We start from the raw sequence: 22,498 nt of genomic DNA on the forward strand, positions 1-22,498 counted from the left end.
GACGTGCGCAGGCGCAGTTGCTGCGCGGCTTCTCGGGCCGGAGTGGAGGGAGGCGTTTCTCTGCCCTGACTGACCAAAGACTAAAGGCCTGGATAGGTAGCTCGTCTTCCAAAAGTCTACACAACTAAATGTCTCCTTCCCAAAACATTCTCTGGGGCACCTACCCCGCCTTGTAAGTAATTCTTCCCTCCTAGCGCTTCCCCAGTGCGTTATCATTACCTCTCTCCACCTCATTGTGAGGTGTTTTGTGGCCAGGAAGTTAGTCACACCTCTCCTTTTCCCGTCATCCATTCACGAAGCCTCATCCTACACAACGCGGCTAGCCTTCCTTTCCAGTCCGAGGCTGTGCCTCCATTCATGGTTCCACTTATCGTCGCCTTAGACAGAGCCCTACACTCCTCCCCCTTCCACTGACACCTGCCGGCTCTAGAGGCTACAGAGGTGAAACCTCTGCTCCCAAGGAATTTCCAACCTAGAGACAGAGGACCAATTCACAGATAAGATTATATGATAAAGGCAGCTCAGTTTGCATTATATAGGCCATCTAGGAATTCAAGGAGAGCTTTCTAATGCCTGAGTTGTTTTGAAGGCAGTTGGGCTAACCCGCCTGCCAATGCAGGACAGGAAAGAGACGTGGGTTCGATACCTGGATGGGGAAGATCCCCTGGTATAGGAAATGGCAAACCGCTCCAGTATTCTTGTCCTGGAGAATCCCAAGGACAGAGGACTCTGGTGGGCCACAGTCCATAGGGTAGCAAATAGTCTAACACTACTGAAGCGACTTAGCACACAGGCACGAAGGGCTATTACTCAGATGGAGAAGGCTGGGGTGGAATTGCAGGTAAATCAGCACAAGCAAAGGCACTGAGCGATGAAACAACGTGGAATCTGCCAGAACTGCGAGAATTTTGGCCATCGAGTATAAAGGGCAATATGAGAGGGCAATATCAAGGAATACAGCGATAGAGGTGGCTGGTGCTAGGTTATTGGCGAAGGGCCATTCCCAAAAGCTTTAATTATGCTCTGTAGGGAATAGGGAACGGTTGCAAGTTGAGCTGAGGCTTTTGTGATTGTATTTGTGTTTTAGGTAAGTGACTGGTTTGCAGTATAAAGGATACAGCCAGAATAAAGCAATCTAGGTGAGAGGTAACAAGGAATTAAACTGGGGCAACAAGAGTAAGAGATTGAGTAAGCAAAATCAGTCCTGCTAATAATTAGACTGTGGTTTACACACATAAGACCAAGAAAAAATATTTCTCCCAAGGACACATTGCAACTGCAAAAGGATTAACAACCCCCATCTTTTAATAATTGGATAACTTCCTTCCTGGCTTGTCTTTGTGCCTCTCTCATCCAAATCAAAATTACTGAGATACCCAATTACTAATCTGCCTGTTTCCCTAGTCCCTCCCTGAAATCATTCAGCAGAAGCCCAAACTCTTCATAAACTCTGCCTTACTCTTTCTTACAAAGACACTTGCAGTAACAAGGCTCCAAGGTGGCCTTGTTCAGCTCAGTGCATCAGTAATTAGGAACATAGACTTTGGAGTTGGATGGACTGGAAAACTCAAGCCTTGACTATCTGATCTTTTTTTTTTTTTTTGGCTGAGTCCTAACCAGTAAACTGCCAGGGAACTCCCAGTTCCTAATGTTTAGTCCTCAGTATTCTCATCTGTAAAAATCAGGGAAATGCTATGTTGGCATAGTGCCTGGCGATAATTAGTGTCCCCAAAACATGAGTTGTTATTAACAGCAGCAGTAGCTTGAAAACTTCCCAACGCCCTCAAGAGTGGATTAAATACTTGTCCTATGGGTGCTCCTTGCACAAGTATTTCACCTTTTATAACACCTATCACACTATATTGTACTTTGTTGCCTCCATAAGACTTCATCTTGCACTATATCTTAAACTTCTTGAAGGTGGAGATTTGGCAGTTATAGCCTCTAACTAGAGAATTCCTTGGCTGGCACAAAATATAACTGTGCAGATCTCCAATTTTGCTGGTTTCTGTGACCAGGAATTATGCTGAGAATTGCTGCCAAATCTGAAAGCATCAGTGTTTGGGTTGCTGTAACATTTCTTATGAATCAGACCAGACTCTCATGTCAGAATAATTAAAGATGTCTTCTAGGAAGATACTCCTAATTTAAAAGGATACAGATTTAGATTTTATTCTATTATGATTTAGAAGTGAATGTAAATCTTCATTTATAGGAGTTAGATATTTATCTTCAACAATTAACTGCTGAATTCATTTTTATGAGTAAGTTTAAATTGCTCAACTTAATTTCATTACAGAAGTTACTCTAAAAGCCAGTTTCATTTCCAAACTATAGTTCCCATCATTTGATCAATCATAAGATAAAAATAAGATATGCAAAAATGTAATGTAAAGATAAAGTCTACTATGATATTCTGATAAATAGAACAAATTTATATTTATTCTGTAATGTAACATGTATTTTCTATTTTTCTTGGTGCCTGAAATATAACTTCTACTTATTCTCAAGTATACATGTTTTGGTTTATCCCTTCTCTATAGGAAAAAGCCTAAATTTTTGTCTTAAATTGTCAGTAGGAAATAGCTGATTATTCTTTAAAGAAAATATTTTACTTTATATTTAAAATATTTCACATTTATAAATATATAAATGATGTAGTAGATAATGCTATTACAAATAATGCTATTATTAAATGAGTCTTAATTATTATAAAATGACAAAAGAATGATCCATAATTGTATTTTTTTTATTTATAGCAAGCATAAAGGGAGAGCAAGAAAAAAATGTTTACTCTATGCCAGGTTGGGAGTCTTTCAATTAATTTGGCTTTTTTATTGCTATCATAGGACAGTAATACTGGGACTCCCTGAATGGTCAATGCAGGAATTCTCATGAAAGAACATTTCTTGCCTACCATTAATTTCATTATTAAATCACCAGATTTGTTCAAGGACATACAGTGGAGTCTCAAGTCCTCTTCAACACTCATCGCTATGCCAAAGGCTTTATATATTTTCCAGATTACAGTTATCACTAAAAATAGCAAGATAAGATACTTATAAATGCATATTAATATGAAAATGCTTACAAATCTATATATGTACAACTGATTAAGTTTTCTTTGGAGGAAGGAGCTATCCAGTGGTAGTTATTCTTTATTCAGTTCTTTATTCAATCAGTTCTTATTCAGTTATTAGTGAATAAAGTTATTCTTTATTCATTCTTACTGATTCTTTTGTCTAGTGATAAGCTCAGAGCAACGCAACTGTTAGAATGGTGGCAGATGGTGTCCCACCTAGAACCCAAACCAAAGTACCACTTTTGAAGAGTAGGTTGAATTTGAAAAGCAGGAATCCAAATGTATATAGGGACAAGTGTCTTAGTCTGTTCAGGCTGCCATAATAATATACCACAGACTGGATGGCTTATAAATAACAAGATTTATTTCTTACAGTTTTAGAGGCCAGGAAGTCCAGAATCAAGGTGGTGGCAGATGGCATATTTGGTGTCTGGTGAGTACTTCCTTACTGATTCATAGATGGCCATCTTCTGTGTCCTCACATGGTGGAAGGGCTGAGAGAGCTCTGTGGGGTCTCTTTTATAAGATCACTAACTCCATCATGAGGGCCCCATCCTCATGACCTAGTCATTTCCCAAAGGCTCCACCTTCTAATGGCATCACATTGGGAGTTAGGTTTCCAACATATGAATTTTGAGGGGACACAAACATTCAGTTCCTAACAACAAGAATGCAGTAATATTTATAGGTGAAGTAGTATTGTTAATATGTACTAATCAAATGGGAAAATTGAGCTTATTCACTTAATTGAACTGTATCCATTTTGATCAGTAAAATTTGATATGAAAGAATTTAAAGTTGAATTGAAAAGACAATACAACATTCAGTAGAATAGTTATCAAAATTTGAGTCTTCTAGTGAATAGAAAAATACCTAAAGTGATTACAGTACTGTATTTTTGCTAATATTGTGCCAAAAGAATGTGTTCCCCCTGCCCCATCCCCCTACCCTGCCACCCCCCACTCCCTCATGATCAAGAGAAGGGCATCTTCCTAAACTTTTTTGAGGTGGAAGCCTGGTTTTAGAATAACCAACCTCACCATAACCCATGAAGCCCTGGGAAAGGAGAAAGGGGCTGGCAGCTTGCCCTACTGGTGATGTCAGCAGATTGTGCACTGGTTCCACAGAAATTGGCAAGCTGAGGAGCACTGGATGGATCTTTCCATTCCTGCTTCTCTAGTAAATCCCTCATGAGTTTTCCAGTCATTTTTTGATCTGCATGTTGTCTCGCTAATTTTACAAACATCTTACATACTCAAAGAAACTAATAAGAACAAAAAGTCATTTAACAAATATTAACATTGTAAAGAAAGGGTTTTATTATATCGTGTAATGAAGATGATCAGCAGTTGTAATACAAAGCAGGACATTGTTGAGAGTGAAAGAGGGTACTGTTAAAAACTACACCAGAACACTAGATGTAAGTTAATCAAGGGTGGCCAACGTGGACACACCCTATGAATATCTTCCATATCTCTAAGATGGAAGGGCAGGTTGGGCATTCTGTGCATTGGTTCTCACTCCAATTCAGAAGACTCACTGCAATAGAATTGTACACTAAGAATTTGCAAGAAAGCTAGGAGGGAAGCCTGTGCCCTGGAAGATGTATATCTCACGTGTGTACCTGTTAAAGATAACTATGGTTTGCAGTGGCTTCCCAGGTGATTCAGTGGATAAAGAATCCACCTGCAATGCAGGAGACACAGGAGACGTGGGTTCGATCACTAGGTCGGGAAGATCCCCTGGAGGAGGGCATGGCAACCCACTCCAGTATTCTTACCTGGAGAATTCCATGGACAGAGGAGCCTGGCGGGCTACAGTCCATAGGGTCGCAAAGTGACTGAGCATGCACACAGGCATGGTTTAAAACAGATAAGAAAAAAGTTAACATAGCTTTTTCCCCATATTAATCTTGTAAAGAATTTTATTCATTTCCTAGAGCATGTATGCTTCCATTTTCCAGAGAAAGCATGCACTCTAGAAGCAATGCCTTCACCCTCTTCCTTTTTTAAGAGCAGAGATATGCCCCTAAACTTAAACATACAACTCCAACCCTGTTTTTTCCCTACTGAATTTATTAGTTACTTTTAATTGTGGTAAAATACACATTAAAATGAAATTTACCATCTTAACCTTTTTGATTGTATAGTTCAGTAGTGTGAAGTATATTCATCCAACCTTATCTTACAGATCAGATGACTAGCATACTAATGAGACAAATATACTAGTAAATGCAGTATGGAGTTTGAATACAGGCTTATAGGCAATTAGAAACATTCCACATATTTACAAGCAAGGGCGACTCTGGATTGGATTCCTCACAGTATGTAGAATTATCTAGGTTTTACCTATCTGATGAGTTTCTTTCCTTATTATTATAGCAAAAGTCTTCTAAACCACTGTATAAATTAGGACATTTATGTTATCTCCTACCTTGCACAGATCTTCAACTAATGAAATAAAATACAGTTCAGATAGTTTTAAACGGAAGTCAAGATAGTTTTTTCATTGTGGAAAATATTATTGTATTCTATGAATCAGTGTACATACAATGCAAAATAATACTGTAAACCATAGACTGTTGTATTACTAGTCTTTTGAAAAATATTTCTATAAAATAGATCATGGAAGAATTTTAAGTTCTAGGCACTCAAAGCATTTTCTTTAAAATATTCTGCATATGCTTCTTTTTCTTTTGAGATGAACGTATTTGTGGTTATATTTTCCTCAGAATGCATATGCTTTCTACATGATCAAGCCTTTAAGTAGAACATCTGGCTTTCAGAAATGCAAAAGAATTTCCGGATATAGGTAAACACTTGTGTTTTAGGATTACAAAATATTTTTTCTATATTATTAATTGATAGTAAGTAATCATATCATGTGTTAGTAATGACAACTAAGAGTCGAGGCACATATACCCACCGAGAAGGTCTTATAAAAGAATACACATTCATGTTTTAAAATCAGATATACCTAAAACCATAGCCAATGTTCAACCAAGAAGTGCCAATCTGGGTCCTGTGGCTATTTCTGAAAACCCTGCATTCCGGATGGTCAGTGTCTGTGCCTTACCAGTTGTTAAATCTTTTGAGTCTCATCCCTACTTATAACTCTATAGAATCACCAGTTGATAAACATAAAAAGACAGCTCAAAAATGTTGCATGTAAAAAGATATTACAGTTACCAACAGGTTGCTATAAGAGAAACTTGTATCTCTTACTGGTACTTCAGTGATAAACATCAGTAGCAATAAAAGTAAAAATTTGTTTACTAAAGAGGTTCCCTCAAAGACTAAGGAACACTGCCATATGAAGAAAGGCTCATTTATAATTATTAAATGCAGGCATTTAGAAGAGTCTAGTTAACAATATTTAAAGAAGTAGTATATATTTAAGCAAGGTAACTACCTAGATAATGGCATCTTAGGGAGTCACTTGGCTGGTGGAACACTTGGGTTTTGCTTGTATGTTCAGCACATAGTCATGACGGAAGGATGAGCGGACAGTGCGGTTCATTAGGGGCTGAAGGGGGCGGAAGTTGTCCACCATTCTTTTCTCTTTCTCCCCCTCGGAAGTGAAGAGCAGGGTTCGAAATTGCTCAAGCTAGAAACGGAAACAGGAAGCATAAATATTTTCAATAGAAAAATAGCTTTACTTCATGCATAAATTACTTTCATTTTTACTACTTTCATTTTAAATTTATATATATATTTATATAGCTAAAATAACAGAAGGATTTATCCAAACAATGATTAACACTTAGTGGTAAGATTATAGGCAACTAGGATTATTGATGACAGCTAACATTTTTTTCTTACTGAATTTTCTGTGTTGAAATTTCATTTGAAAAGTTCTCACATGGGCCACTGACCCTCTGATTTGTTTTATTTTTCAGTGTTATAGCAATTTTTAAATATGAAGGATAATAATAGACTAAATGCATAGGCCCGCAAGACCAGTCTTATGAGCAAACTCTGTATTGTCATTTGTTTATGGTGGTTTTCACTACACAAATTTTTTTTTTCTTTAAATTATGTTGTCTACTAGTTGCTATCTCTGTGACTTCTGGTTTCGATATATGGTTAGAAAAGCTTCCTCCATTTGGATGTATGAAAAGATTTTCTTAGGCTTATCCTAGTACTTTTATGGCAGTATTTTTAACACTTAATATGTCTGGAATATATTCTTGTCTAAGGTTTGAATGGTTGATCCAACTTTTTGTCCCCAAGTGTCTGCTCAATTGTCCCCATTGATCTTACTGAATAATCTCATCTTTTCCCCCTACTGAGCTGAGATGCAACCTTTATCATAAACTAAATTCTTACATCTACTTGGACATATTTCTGAATCTACATTTTTCATCCTATGATTAATCTCTTTATTTGTGGACCAGCACAACACTATTTGGGCTTCCTCAGTGGTGAAGAATCTGCCTGCCGATGCAGGAGACTCTGATTCAATCCCTGGGTTGGGAAGATCCTCTGGAGGAGGAAATGGCAACCCACTCCAGTATTCTTGCCTGGGAAATTCCATGGACAGAGGAGCTTGGTGGGTTATAGTCCATGGAGTCACAAAGAATCAGACAGGACTGAGTGACTGAGCACACAACACTATTTAACTATTGAGGCTTTGTAACTTGGTTGATCTAATCATCTTTCATTTCTCTTTCACAATTTTCCCTGGCTATTTATTTATACTTTCTTTTTCCACATGAGGCCAGAAGTAGCCTATGTTTAAAATCCTATTGGTATATTTATTGGGATTATCAGAGAAGGGGATGGCACCCCACTCCAGTACTCTTGCCTGGAAAATCCCATGGATGGAGGAGCCTGGTAGGCTGCCGTCTATGGGGTCGCACAGAGTCGGACACGACTGAGCAACTTCACTTTCACTTTTCACTTTCATGGATTGGAGAAGGAAATGGCAACCCACTCCTGTGTTCTTGCCTGGAGAATCCCAGGGATGGGGGAGCCTGGTGGGCTGCCGTCTGTGGGGTCTCACAGAGTCGGACACGACTGAAGCGACTTAGCAGCAGCAGCAGCAGCATTGGGATTATATCAAATTTATGGAGAATAAACAATTCATGGGCAGTAACAACTGAAGGAGAATTGACATCACAGGTATCTTTATGATGTCTTCCTATTCAATCACATGGAAAGAATTTTTTATCAGTTCAAGTCTATTGGGTCTTTCAGGAGTATTTTAAGTTTTCTTGTTAAGCTGATTCCAAGATATTTTGTATTTTTTCTTTCCATTATAAATAGCATTCTTTCTTCCATTATATCTTTTAACTGACTGTGATTTCTGCATGTCAAAAGTACTGATTTCTAGAAATTAATATTGTACTCTACTAATTACTGAATTATTGTATTTTTGTAGTAGTTCCTTTTATTGTTTCTCTAATTTATTTTTTTCTTGTCTAATTATACTACTTCCAGAATAAAACTTAATTTAAAATTTTATATAGTAATATTCTTTTCCATATTAAGCATCCTACTTACTTTACAACTGAGATCAATCTATTTTATCAAATTAGGGAAGTCTCCATACATTCCTATTTTATTGAAAATTAAAAAGAAAAAAATGAATGTTGAATTTTGCTAGTGCATTTTAAGAATCTATGGAAATGATTATAATTTTTATATTTAGATTCATTGATATGATGCTGCTGCTAAGTCGCTTCAGTCGTGTCCGACTCTGTGCGACCCCATAGACGGAAGCCCACCAGGCTCCTCCGTCCCTGGGATTCTCCAGGCAAGAACACTGGAGTGGGTTGCCATTTCCTTCTCCAATGCGTGAAAGTGAAAAGTGAAGACAGATGGTGGCAATTATTGCCACAGAATAGAATAAAACAAAATAATGAAAGAACTGAGGACAGTTTAAGAAACTTCTGTGGCAACATTAACACAACATTAGTCCCAACGTTAAACGTTTGGGATGCTTGCATTATAGGGGTCCCAAAAAATTGATATGATATGATATGATAAATAATATCATTCCTAGTATTGAACCATCCTTGCATTACTGGAATAAATACTACTTGAACAGAGTATAATATATATTTCTTTTAGTACACTGCTGGATTCTGTTTCTGAAATACTATTTTAGTTTTTTTTTTTTTTAACCACAACCTCTGTGTGACGTGCAGGATCCTAGTTCCCTGACCAAGGATCAAACCCGAGTCCCTTGCATTGGGGGTGTGGAGTCTTAACCACTGAACCACCAAGAAAATCCCTATTTTAGCTTTTTAAAAAATATATTCTTCAGAGATATAAGTCTGTAAATTTTTTTTGTTTTTGGTCCTATCTTTTGTGGATGTTGGTGTCAGTTATCCTGGCTTCATAAAAAAGGTTTTGGAACTTTTGTTCTTGTGAAAATGCTTTGTGATTAATTAAAATCCCATAAAGCAAGCATAAGCAAATACTACTGCAGTTCACTTATATTATAAATTAAATAGGATTTGTGTGCTAACATAGTAATTAACACTTATTTAGTTTCTAGGGAAAAATAAACTCCAGGGTCAAAACAACTGACTTAAAATTTCTGGACACATGCTGCTGGCTTCTGTTTTTATCCTGAGGTTCCATAGCAAAATTCCCTTAAAGATTTTAAAGAGTTGAGCACATCCACTTTCAGCCTTCATTCTTCCCTTTAAAAGGGTCTTGTTTACATAAAGATTCATATTTACATATAAAATATACAATACATAAAACACATGTAATTGTCAAATATGGAAGTAAAAAGCTTGTTTCCTAAGTTTTAACTCTTCTCTCTAGTTAATTTGAAGCATTCCCTAATTCATATCCAAAGTAACACAAGATGTTAGCACATGTTAATAAAAATATAGAAGCATTACAAGATACTAAAAACTGATGCCAAAATTTGAGCTCAGCCTTGTTTTAAAGGCAAAGACTAGAATTTCTTTACGTGGAAAGAACATACCTGATCATGATCAACCTCTACAGGCTGCTTCTTAATGATCCAAGTGACAGACTCAGAGAGTGGTGGTGTAGTCAGGGACCCCGAGTAGGTCCAGTAATCTGGGCAAGTAGGCATCAGACAGGAAGGGTCAAATGACCCAAATTCTGCAAGTGTGTCCTAGCCAAGAGAAAGAGTCATTGAGTCATCATTTCATGGTGAAGACCACTCAGGAATCGTATGATGTGGTGATGATTCTAGGGGAGTCTGAGGACCTGCAGTGGTCCAGGTGAGCTCTAGGTACCTCTGGTCACCTTAGGACAAAAATCACATTCTTGCTTTGTTCTTGCAGTTAACCATGTATTTCTGATAGTCCTCAGTGCGAACAGAGCAAAAGCCATTTTCTCCCTCAGTTCTAATGAGGTTAGCGCAGGCTGGCTCCCCTGAACTCTTTGAGAGGCATTAGGTAGTAGCTGGTGCATAAACATGGAGGCTTTTCATTTTCAAGAGAGACTAAAAGAATTCACCTTTCTAAAATGCAATGCATTAGGAGGAGACAGGATCCTGGATTGAGAATGGGAGAGGGAGGGATGGGGATAGGGGAAGGAGGGCAGAAGAGTGGGAGAGAGAGAGAGAGAGAGAGAGGAAGAGGAAAAAGAGGGAGATGGATAGGGAAGGAGTGGGAAGGAGGTGAGGGAGAGAGACAGAGGCAGGGAGGGGAGGGAAGAGAGAGAGAATAGACTTTCAGAGAGTAGTCCCATCTGAGATTCTGAATATTGAACAATTAATCTTTGGGGCACACAGAAATATCGACCCTGAAGGATGTGGTAATTATTCTGTAAGACTGGACAAACCAAGTTTCTATCAAACTTTGCTCCCTGCCTGTGGGAGGGTAGCTAGACTCCAGAAGGCTGCCCTGAGGGTTTGCACAAGGACTGAGAAGGAGCAGGGGTTGGGGCTGAGAAGGGGACTCGTTATGTTCCTGAGTCCCTGAGTGCTCAGTGGCATGGCAGCCAAAGCAGCTGTCCGTGCCCACCGACAGGATCACTTCTGTCCCCTGCAGAGTGTCCCAGGGCCAGGGGCTCTCTCAACAGAAGCATCATAAATGGCAAGTTGTCTTAAGGGGCGACTTTCAAAGAGAACCTCAGTTACACTGAGGGGAGTTACATTTCCCAATTCAAAATGCCCTGTTGTTGTCTCCATTCAGAGATTGAAATATAAACTATATCTCAAGTGATTTAGAGGGGAAAAAATTACCTTGTGCTTAATTGATGGCAAAATATTCACCAGTTTCTGTAGCTCTTTGTGATGCTTGCCTAGCTAAAGAAACAATGAGAAAATACTAAAAAAAAAACCGAAAAAACAATAGACATCTCACTTTTGAAACTGCAACAGAATGTAAATTAAAATTGACCACCTAGTGATTATATAAAAACAAACCAACCATACTACTTAAGTTACATTTAAATTGGTAATTTAGAATGTTTTAAACATCACTGAATTCAATTGGACACAGAACAACTGAGCAGGCTGTTTGCTGACAGGGTCAGCGTGCCTATAGGTGAAGGTGTCCTGCTCCATTTAAGCATCATTTCTTTAATTAAAATTAAAAATTGTTCCACAAAGTAGCCACATGTGGCTTGTGACTACTGTACTGGACTGTGCATTTCTATACCATTTGAAATATATTCTTAACAACCTTGTATTTTAAACATTATTTTTATCTCAATATTTTTAGAACTTAAAATTGCAATGTTGTATCTTTTTATCCTAGGATACAATGTATCATTTAAAGCTAGTAAAATTTTTTTTTTACCTTTAAAAATACTCCTATCACAGCCAAACCATTTTCTTCCAGTGCTGCACCCTCAAAGTTTTCAAACTTGACTGCATTCCAATGCACCAAGTGCAGCTGAAACACCATTAAAAGACGGTTTTACACATGATCATGTAGGATTGCTCAAAAACAGCCTTATTCACATATGATATTTACTGTGCTTCCTCACCCAAAATAAAGCCACTGAGAAAAGCATATGACAATCTGGTGCAAAATAAGACAGAATTAAAGAACAGGAAGAAATATATGCAGGTGCAGTAATTAATACTACTTTGGAATAGGCTTTATTTGGGGTGAAAATTTTGTATACACATATATGTGTATATATCTATCGCCAAGTGAATAACATTTCAGTGCAGGAGCAACATTTGTCCATTCCCATCCTGATTTGCATGAAACACTCATATACAAAATCCATTTGCATCTAAAGGAGAGATGTTTATGTTGAGAGAAATAGATTCTCCCTGTGTGGACTAGGAGTTTAGGAGGCATAACCACTTAAAATGTGTTTCTTTTTAAGGTAACATTTAAAACTAAATTAGGTGGAAAGTTGCTAAGAAGAAATTCTGTGTATTTTGGCCCCTTTTATTTCCCTACAAATCATTCCTTGTCTATCATTCATGAATCCTCACCCTGCCTCCCAAGTAACACTCTCAAGGTCATGTTTAACTTTTTCCTCTCCTTTCATGAAGAGGACCCTGCCTCCAAGTCATTTTGCTTTAATTTCAAAAGTGCTTGTTAAGTCGTACTCTTTTTCTCTATTTCTATTGCCACCATTTCATTTAGGCTCCCACCATCTCTCACTTGGGTTAATTTGACCTGGTGGCCCTGCACTGTTGCCTGTGTTATTAATTTAGGCTATCGTGTGAGCCTAGCTTAGAATTCTGGAAGAATTCTGTTTCAGAAATCTTAAGGTTGATTTCTGTCATATTATTTGAAATGGGGGCAGTTATCATTTTTACATGTTTAAACTGGGAATCATCAAATATGCCCCTGAGAGAGTTAGCATTCATAGGAATTACCTGATTCTTCCTGATAATTTCTTAGAAGTGGAAACTCAGAACTGTTCCTTCTTCTCCACTGTTGTCACTGTTCCCAAACTTCTCAACTTACCTCTGCCGGGTAACATTTGCTGTCCACGGTATGCTCAGAGCCCCAGGCATCAATGGCCCCCCAGTGAAAATGGAACTGCTTTAATCGGTAGTTGTGTTCCAGGGGTCCTCCCTTGATCACTGAAATGGCACATCCAACAATTCAGGGGATTTGATGTTTTTGATGTCGTGGAGAAATGCAGGGGAAAAGTAGACCCTGTGGGTGGACCTTCTCATGAACTGTCTTAAATGGAGCACACTGTATTATATACCAGTGTTTATAAACTTGATTTCCATGCAGTTAATACATGTGTGAGGGCAAGACCTGCACTCTGAATCACACCAGGATTTAACTGTACTCCAAGCTGCACACAATTTTAAAGGCCAATTCTTGCCTTAGTTTTATGGTCTATATTTACTATCCCCAGTGTTTTTTATGCACAATAAAATGCAAATTTCTCTCAGCATATTTATCTAACACAGTCTTATAAAACTGAAGTACGGGTACAAAAGATACTTTCTTTTTTATGCGCCAACACTTTACTTTTCAATTTTTGACGATAACAGTGTTTCTTTTCCTTACATTGAAATGGAAAAAGAAATTTGCAAGTCAAAACTATCACCTATCTCCCTTTGGACAGAGTGAACAATGTGAGTCATCCACATACTTTACTTTCTGGAACTACTGAAATTAGTATATTATAGGGGAAATGTTCAGATATGAGTTTTAAAAGTCATCCTTCCTCAGGCTTTGGGTTGTGCAATTTTTTTTTTTTTGCTTGAATTTGCTGAAGCTGTTAGTTCCTCATTTCTGACATCTGAGCAGACCCTGGCGATGTCTGTTCATGGTTAAACCATACTACAACAACAGGAAAACCAAACCTTCCATCTCATCTGTATTAATTATTTTAGAGTTTATTGCCTCATTAGTTGAATTTTATGTATGCAAATGATTGAGTACAGTCATCCAGAGGTCCAAATATACTGGCTATGTCATGTAGTGGTCTACTGTTTATCTTATTGGCTTTCATAAATGTTTTACATAATTTCCTTTTTTGAAAAAAGAAAGAGTTTAAAAAAAAGAGTTTTGTAAGGGTGAGCAAAGACACCAATGACTACTTTTCTTTGAGGGCTAGGGGAAGTGCAGAGAATAATACCACATGATTCACTAAATAAGAGGATGATACTAAAGTGTAGTGAAATCGACATAAAATTGTCTTCTAAAAAATTCTTATTTTTCTATACCAGCTCCATATTGTGAGTATGAGTTTGGCAAATGTTCAGTCTAATCTGTTGGGTGAAATTGAAGTTCTGCCTGGCCGCATGTGGCATCTTCCCAGACCGGGGATCGAACCCATGTACCCTGCACTGGCAGGCAGATTCTTAATGCCTGGACCACCGGGGAAGTCCTAAGATATACTTTTAACTTTATTCATTAACACTTTCATGGATGCATTTCTTTACCTTCATGAGAGAAAATCAAAGTTTCTCAGTCTTAGCTCTATTGATTTTTTTTTTTGCAGTAAAGAATGATTTAGGCCCAATAAAAATCAAATTTAATTACTCTATCAGTATTGGTAATAGAAAGAAACAAATGCACTCCAGTGAGTGCATCTATTGATATCTGAAGCTGGATAACTCTTCATAAATGCTGTTGATTGTGGCCTTGACCCACGAGATGCCAATAGCACACTCCTCCCAATGTGACAACCAAAATACCTATAGATGTTGCCATGTCCCTAGTCCCTGGGGAGGGAGGGGTAGCAAAACTGCCAGTGGCTGAGAACCATTCCTTAAGATGGATCATGTGCTTGGTCGCTCAGTCATGTCTGACTCTTTGCAACCCCACAGACTGTAGCCCGCCAGGGTTCTTTCTCCATGGGATCCTCCAGCCAGGAAGACTGGAGTGGGTTGCCATTTCCTCCTCCAGGGGATCTTCCCGACCCAGGGATCAAACCTGTGTCTCCTGCATTGCAGGCAGATTCTTTACCTGCTGAGCCATGGATCAGTCATTGCTTAAGATACATTATTTCAAGTAACAATTATTTCAGACAAATTAAGATTATTTGATACTATCAAATTCAGTTTGAAAAAAGAATCCTGCATAGAATTAATCACATGGTTTTCAATAGACACTAAAAGTTTCAGGTAAACTTTGAAGTCATTAGATTAGTTTATATCTGGGTAGGCTGAAAAAAAGTAGATTTAAAAGCAATATAATATTTGAATTTTAAAATCTCTTTTAAATTATGCTTCATTTACACTAGATAATATTGTTTAACAAAATTAACAACATGAGTTTCCATTTTTCTTACATACCATTGGTCTCTTAACTAGTTTAGACTGTAACCTCATGCACACACGAATATGCTTTTTGCCTCATTTCAATGGTATTGTAGTCTCATCAGTTAGATCTATTTAAATAATATTACACTCTAAATAAAAGTGTCTTGTAAAGTCAGCAAGCGGAGAAGATTTGTACATATGCAATACACATATGCAAAAGAAATTTCTAGCAAGAGTTTAAATTCAAAGCCTATCTTTTTATCACTTACAAACTCTCTGTATAGAGATATTTGTTCACTAATGAAAAATACTACCGATACTAGAGGAAAACATTCATAAAAAAGAGAAGGGGCTTCTTCCATGCATTATGAAAGTAAGTCCAATGAGTCCCATACCACTGCTACCAAAAGAGTTCCCGGGGCTGTGAGATGTGGCCTGTGCTGACATGAAGCTGTCCCTTTAACTTCAGATGAGACCACGGGTCTGGCTCTCACCTGATTTATCTGCAGAATCTTCAAATTCCACGAGGAAAGAGTACCCATTATTCCAGACATGGAGGCAGGTGGTCGGGTCATAAGAGATGGTGAGCGGTTGTAAGCCAGGATCGTAGACGCTGTCCCTCCACCGGATGTTGATGGGCGACTGGCGCTCACCCGCCGGGGCCAGGTCCACTTTCTCCCAGAGGGGGTGCACTAGGAGGAAGCACATCGGGGCTGTCATCGAGAGGCCCACTAGCTGGAATCCTCACTGCGGGGATCATATGGGCCCACGTAGGTGTGGCTTCTGAGTTCACCTCTTATGGGAGCCAGTTGTGAGGATTAGGCAGACATCCTGCAAAGTCTGGCCAGATGTTAGCATTGCTAAGGTCCCTGGAGTTTTGTCTGTCACATGCGTAGCTATGACACTGTAAGTTCAGGTGAACACGCACAGTCTGTCTCACACGGCATCACCGGTGCTGATTTTTCTACCAGAGTCAAGCGCCAGGTCTTTGTGGCAAGTCCCTGATAAATCTCAGAAAATTTCGTATAATAAAGAGAGCTATGCACACGTGATGGACAGACTCCACATGTATAGTTCGGGTTGTCCAGGTCTCTGCCCTTAAGAAGCAGCATGGACGGGCAGAACCAAGACCAACAGGAAAACCAGACAAAATATGAATCGAGATAAATCATGACCAATGTCCCTCTGTACCTCACCCCACCACTGAGACGAGCCTGAGGATTTGAGAAAGTGACAAGGCAGCTGCTGCCCAGTCGAACCCCTCTGTGCATGGCAGGGTCACTGGTACTCCACTTGTCAGAAAAAAAAACAAGCTTGCCTCTGGTTTCCTCTTACACGGGAGATGGTTCTCTTCCTGAGATAGCTGCCCCAAGCGGGATCCTACAAGTGGCCCGCAGTATAGACACGGAGCGTGCCAAGGCAGTTTCTAGACCAGTGGTTCTCACAGGAGGGAGCTATGGGGACCCCAGGGGACATTTGGCAATGTCTGGAGACACTTTCAGTTGTCCAGCTGGAGGAGGGTGCTACTGACATCTAGTGGGTAGAGGCCAGAGATGCAGCTAAACATCCTACATAGTAGCAGGACAGGCTTTCACAAGAATTATATGGCCCCAAATATCAGTAATGCCAAAGTTGAGAAATCTTGGTCTAGAGCCAAAAGCAATAGGCAAACTCAGAGTATTCCCTTTTTTCTGCTCAGCTTTTCACATAAATGTAGATCGTCTCTTCTCTAGAGAGGTCTGAACCCGACGTTTTGGGTTTTCTCCCTCGGTATAAAATAACTTCCGAAGAACAAGAACTTACTTGAGAGGAGAACTTTGTGTTTCAGAAATCTAAAGTGAAAAATGAGGGGAACTGGCACCATATAATCATATTATTATTGGATTGGAATGCAGATTCTTTGCAGGCAGGAGCCATGTCTTCCTCCCCCTTTTTTGTGCCCTGTAGCTCCTAATTTGATAAATGCCCTTTAATCTGAGCATTGATTATCTAAATGCTATTGTTGGGTTAAAAAGCTGTATTTGGTTAGTTTTTAGTTTGGTATTTTAAAGCTTCCAGAAACCCCCAGAACAGCTCTGATTCAGTCTTAAAGCTGACCGCCAGCAGAGACCTGACAACATTTCCCCTCTGAGATGCCCAGAGGGAGGCTGAGGCTTTGAGCATTCACACCCTTCAAAACCAGCTGGTGAGGGTCTGTCTCCCATGGAGACTACGGAAGACAGAAATGATGAGCAGATCCCTAAGACGATGCCGTTTCACCTTTAATCAGCCCCCACTTTGTTCAGGAAATGCCTAGAATCTACTCCTTGGGATTCCCTGGTGGCTCAGACGGTAAAGCGTCTGCCCGCAATGCGGGAGACCCAGGTTCGATCCCCGGGTCGGGAAGATCCCCTGGAGAAGGAAATGGCAACCCACTCCAGTACTCTTGCCTAGAAAATTCCATGGATGGAGGAGTCTGGTGGGCTACAGTCCATGGGGTCGCAAAGAGTCAGACTGAGCGACTTCACTTTCACTTTCACCCACACAAACAGCAGCCTGAGGAAACCAGGCCTGTTCCTTCAGTGGCTCTTTTATGGTCATAACGGGCTTCCCAGGTGGCACAATAGTAAAGAATCTGCCTGCCAATGCAGGAGACACGAGAGACCCAATTTGATCCCTGGGTTGGGAGGATCCCCTGGAGTAGGAAATGGCAACCCACTCCAGTTATCTTGCCTGCAGAATTCCATGGATGGAGGAGCCTGGCGGGCTACAGTCACGGGGTCGCAAAGTGTTGGACATGACTGAGCATGCAGGCCATGATCATAACACTCCTATCAGTTCACACCCTTCAATTCACAAGTTTAGCTTCCAGGCTTTCCCCCACTCACCTCCTCTTGGAACCCAAACCCACCCCGCCCTGCTCCACCACCACCACCATCAGGGAGCCCTTGGTCATTGTCCCCTTAGAGAAGCCAGCTTTTGCCCAGGGCTTGTTTTGCCCATAATAAAGTCACATTTTTGTTCTCTTCCCTCTTCCTCTTCCTCCATTCTAACAAAGTACAGATTAAAATGATTTCTTGATGGTTGCTCAGACTTTGCCTCAAAGCAGGAAGATGATTACGTGCTCTTACAACGGAGCCTGTGTTTCCAGTTTCTTCTTGTGTGGGGAAAATGAAATGAACAGCAAGAGTGATTCTATCAACCATGGTTTAGGGGCTACACCACACTGTTAGGTGTCATTAATGAAAGCCCTTAGATCCCATGTGCTTGGCTTGGCTTTAGTTCTTGTTTATGTGACTGGTCCTGGCTTTGATTTTTCTTTATGCTTGTACCACCTATGGCTCCAGCCTGGGCTGGGATGGGGGAAGGGCATCACTTTTAGCCCTTGATAAGCTTATTCTTGCCTTAGCCCCTCAGTTCCTGCTCTTCCTTCTCCTCAGAAGTCAATTTCCCTTCATGAGTTTATGGCTGGCTCCTATTACATTTAGATATTGGGCTTGTCACTTCCTCAGTAAAATCTTCTCTCACTACCCTCTTATAATATGATCCCCTCTTCTTATTTTTTAATCACAACATTCTGATCTTTTTCCCTCACATTTATTACACAGGTTATATACATATGAAGGGTAGCACAGTATGCTACTGTAGGGGAGTAAAAATAATTTTCCCTCAACCTTCTAGGTCCTTAGCTGAGACCCCCATACCCCTACCATAATAAAAAGACAGATTATAGGGAGAAAAAAAAATTAATTACCTACTTACTTACTGGAATCCTCACCAGGATATAAAACTGAAAAGGCATCTGGAAAGTTGTGGCTTAAATACTATTATGAGCTAAGGGCTGGGACCAGTCTGGGACTTCAAAGGGGAGGAATGAATTTCACAGGAAGGTAAGAAGAGTAAATATATCCTAAACAAAGCTTATAGAAAGGTGAAAAAGTGATCTCCAGTAATAGTTGTCTTCCAGGTGCAGGCCCCCTTTCTAATGTAAATGTATCTTGCAAAAAACCTGGTAATTTATACTGTTTCCAGAGCTTCTTTGTCTGCAGTGTCTCAAAATAATCAGCTCAAAATAATCCATATGTCAAAGAGGCATATTTTTGGGTAGTGAAAGGGAACGGAATATGCAATCCCCAAATATATCTCTTTGGTATAAGGATGATTTTGAGAAACAGCAAACATAGGAGAAGCTCTGGAAACAGAGTGGAAGTTACCGATTTGTAAAGGAAATTTACATTTCCAGCAGAAAGCTCCATTTGAAAGGGTGTCTCCCTCTCAGTATCAGGAGGAGGAGGATGACTAAGTCACCAAAAACTCATCAGTCGAGAACGCAGGACTTAGATCTGTAGAACAGCCTTACCCTTGTTGAATGTGCTTTTCCTGGTCATCTCCAATAACACCCCCCGTCTCAGCAGCTTCTTTTGTCTGTAGCTAGAGTGGGTATTGAAGGTGGTGTCTAGGGCCACCTGGAGGAATTACTGTTTTCCTGGGTCTCTCCCATGTTATCGAGGAGGTATACATGTTATTAAACCCTTTTTTTTTTCCTGTTAATCTGCCTTATTACAGAGGTCTCAGCCAAGACCCTAGAAGGCTAGAGGGAAAATTAGTTTTCCTCCCTTGCACATATACACTTAACTATCTGCCTCCCTCAGTGTTCTGCAATCCAGAACCAAGCTGCAGATTGAATGTATGAGATAAAGGCCATCACTGGGAAGGGCTCATTCCCCTTTTATCTTTATTTCCTATTACCCTGCTGATCATCACACTATTTTTTCTTTAATCTTCCTTCAGGTTTGTCTCTTCTTTGCCTTGCCTGTGACATGGCTACCAGCCTAGTTTAGACCTCTCAGCCCCACACTTCACAGCACACTTCTTAGTTGTTTCTCCTCCTCTCTCTCACCCCTCTCTACTTCATCTTCCCAAACTGGTCTTGACATCTTCTCCAGTCACTCTAATCTTTCCTTCTTCGGAACTCACACTGCATTCATTCTCACACCATTTAGCACCAACCATTTCTCATATAATATGTATTTGCTTTATCTGCTCAAAGGGCCTGTGTCCTCCACTTTTTATACAGCCCAGGGCCAAAGTTGGTGCCAGGCACAAAGGAGGCACTGAATGGTTATGTTACTGACAGAGAAAACCAAACAAGGTCATGCCAAGTCTCTCTACCCTTACCTCATAGTCTCTCCAACCAGGCAAGCAGGTTTACCCCAGAACACTTGTGTTCAGATGATCACATCTGCCAGTTTCTCTCTCATTTCTTAAAATCCTACAAGGCTCTCAAGGTCAGTCCAAGCCCGTTCCCTAACAACCCCACACTATATTAAGCACCCTTTCACCTGCTGTTACTCTCTTAACCTGCACTGTCTAATATGGTAGCCACTCACCCCATATGACTAGTTTAAATTGAGATGTGCTGTAAAAGTAAAACACCTAGGGACTCTGAAGACTTAGTACAAAACAAAGAATGTAAAATAGTTCATTTATAATTCTTACATTCATTTTAAAGAGACAAGATATATTTTGGATATATTGGGTTAAATAAAATATATTAATAAAATTAATTTCCCCTCTGTACTATATCTCACCTATATATTTGATATATTAGAATTAATTTCACAAATGAATAAAATTTGTTTTTCTTTTTTTCTCCCAGTTTTATTGAGATGTAACTGACATACTATTTGTTCTTTTTAAAATGTGGTTATTGGAAAATATAGAATTGTCTATATGGCACATATTTGTGGCTCATATTCCATTTATTTACCATATTCCATTTATTTACTGGACATTACTGCTCTATACCGTCATTAACCTTTTCTCCTGTGCCTTGCCCTGTACTGTCCTTTTTCTTGAGATGTGCTGTTTACTCATCAAATTGAACACCATCCTAGCGGGCCTAGGGCTACTGCAGTGAGAGGATACATAGGGACCCTCCATGTGACTTTGTTGAGGATGGTCACAGAATCACACACTGCCTTGTTAGAGCATCAGAGCTGTAAGAGGCACTTTGATGCTGAGCCCAGGTAACCACAGCATCACACGCAGTTACCACCACAGCAGACTAAGGCCCACACGTCCTGGTGGTCAGTTTAGGGCTATTTGTTAGTGCATTGTAGCTGCAGATTAAATTCGCCCATTCCCAACCATTTTAGTTCACTGAATCCTAAGGTGTCAATGTTCACTCTTGCCATCTCCTGCTTAACCACTTCCAATTTACCTTGATTCATGGACCTAACATTCCAGGCTCCTATGCAATATTGTTCTTTACAGCTTTGGACTTTACTTTCACCACAAGACACATTCACAACTGAGCATCATTTGCACTTTGGCCCAGCCGCTTCATTCTTTCTGAAGGTGTTAGTAATTGCCCTCTGCTTTTCCCCAGTAGCATACTGGATACCTTCTGACCTGGAGGAGCTCATCCTCCAATGTCACATTTTTTGCCTTTTCGTTCTGTACATGGGATTTTCCAGGCAAGAGATTGGAGTTGGTTGCCATTTCCTCATCCAGAGGACTACTTTTGTCAGAACTCTTCACTATGACCCATCCATCTTAAGTGGCCCTGCATGGCATGGCTCATAGCTTCATTGAGTTATGCAAGCCCCTTCGCCATGACAAGGCTGTGATCCATGAAGGGGATCCACAAATTTAATTCAGATGACCATTATATCGACTACAGTAGGCAAGAATCCCTTAGAAGAAATGGAGTAGCCCTCATAGTCAACAAAAGAAGCTGAAATGCAGTACTTGGGTGCAATCTCAAAAACGGCAGAATGATCTCAGTTCGTGTCCAAGGCAAACCATTCAGCATCACAGTAATCCAAGTCTGTGCCCCAACCACTAATGCAAAGCAGCTGAAGTTGGTTGGTTCTATGAAGACCTACAAAACTCTCTAGAACTAACACCAAAAAAAGATGTCCTTTTCATCATAGGGCGTTGGAATACAAAAGGAGGAAGTCAAGAGATACCTGGAATGACAGACAAGTTTGGCCCTGGAGTACAAAATGAAGCAGGACACAGGCTAACAGAGTTTTGTCAAGAGAACATGCTGGTCACAGCAAGCACCCTTTTCCAACGACACACAAGATGACTCTATACATGGGCATGACCAAATAGTCAATACTGAAATCAAATTGATTATATTCTTTGCAGCTGAAGATGGAGAAGCTTTATACAGCCAGCAAAAACAAGACCTGGAGCTGACTATGGCTCAGATCATCAGCTCCTAATTGCAAAATTCAGTCTTAAATTGAAGAAAGTAGGGGAAACCACTTGGCCGTTCAGGTATGACCTAAA

At 39.8% G+C, this 22,498-nt stretch overlaps 1 protein-coding gene and 1 long non-coding RNA gene across 2 annotated transcripts in view; one reads left to right on the forward strand and one right to left on the reverse strand.

Annotated features, from left to right (window-relative positions):
• Positions 1-13: 13 nt before the first annotated feature.
• Positions 14-4,888, forward strand: LOC145536256 (uncharacterized). The gene is made up of 2 exons (XR_014075725.1): positions 14-172; positions 3,458-4,888. It is a non-coding gene; the product is annotated as an uncharacterized LOC145536256 (long non-coding RNA).
• Positions 4,378-22,498, reverse strand: part of LOC145536249 (carbonic anhydrase 5B, mitochondrial) — a 33,584-nt gene continuing 15,463 nt past the window's right edge. Inside the window, exons 3-8 of the mRNA XM_081565262.1 lie at positions 15,712-15,909; positions 12,954-13,072; positions 11,820-11,915; positions 11,261-11,323; positions 10,028-10,183; positions 4,378-6,688 (exon numbers count right to left, since the gene is read on the reverse strand). Of these exons, the coding sequence (XP_081421388.1) occupies positions 6,509-6,688; positions 10,028-10,183; positions 11,261-11,323; positions 11,820-11,915; positions 12,954-13,072; positions 15,712-15,909 (812 nt within the window). The 3' untranslated portion in view covers positions 4,378-6,508. The remainder of the gene's footprint in view (positions 6,689-10,027; positions 10,184-11,260; positions 11,324-11,819; positions 11,916-12,953; positions 13,073-15,711; positions 15,910-22,498) is intronic.

Source organism: Giraffa tippelskirchi, chromosome X (assembly GCF_054371585.1).
Source record: "Giraffa tippelskirchi isolate mGirTip1 chromosome X, T2T-mGirTip1v1.2.pri, whole genome shotgun sequence".
NCBI classification, from domain to species: Eukaryota; Metazoa; Chordata; class Mammalia; order Artiodactyla; family Giraffidae; genus Giraffa; species Giraffa tippelskirchi.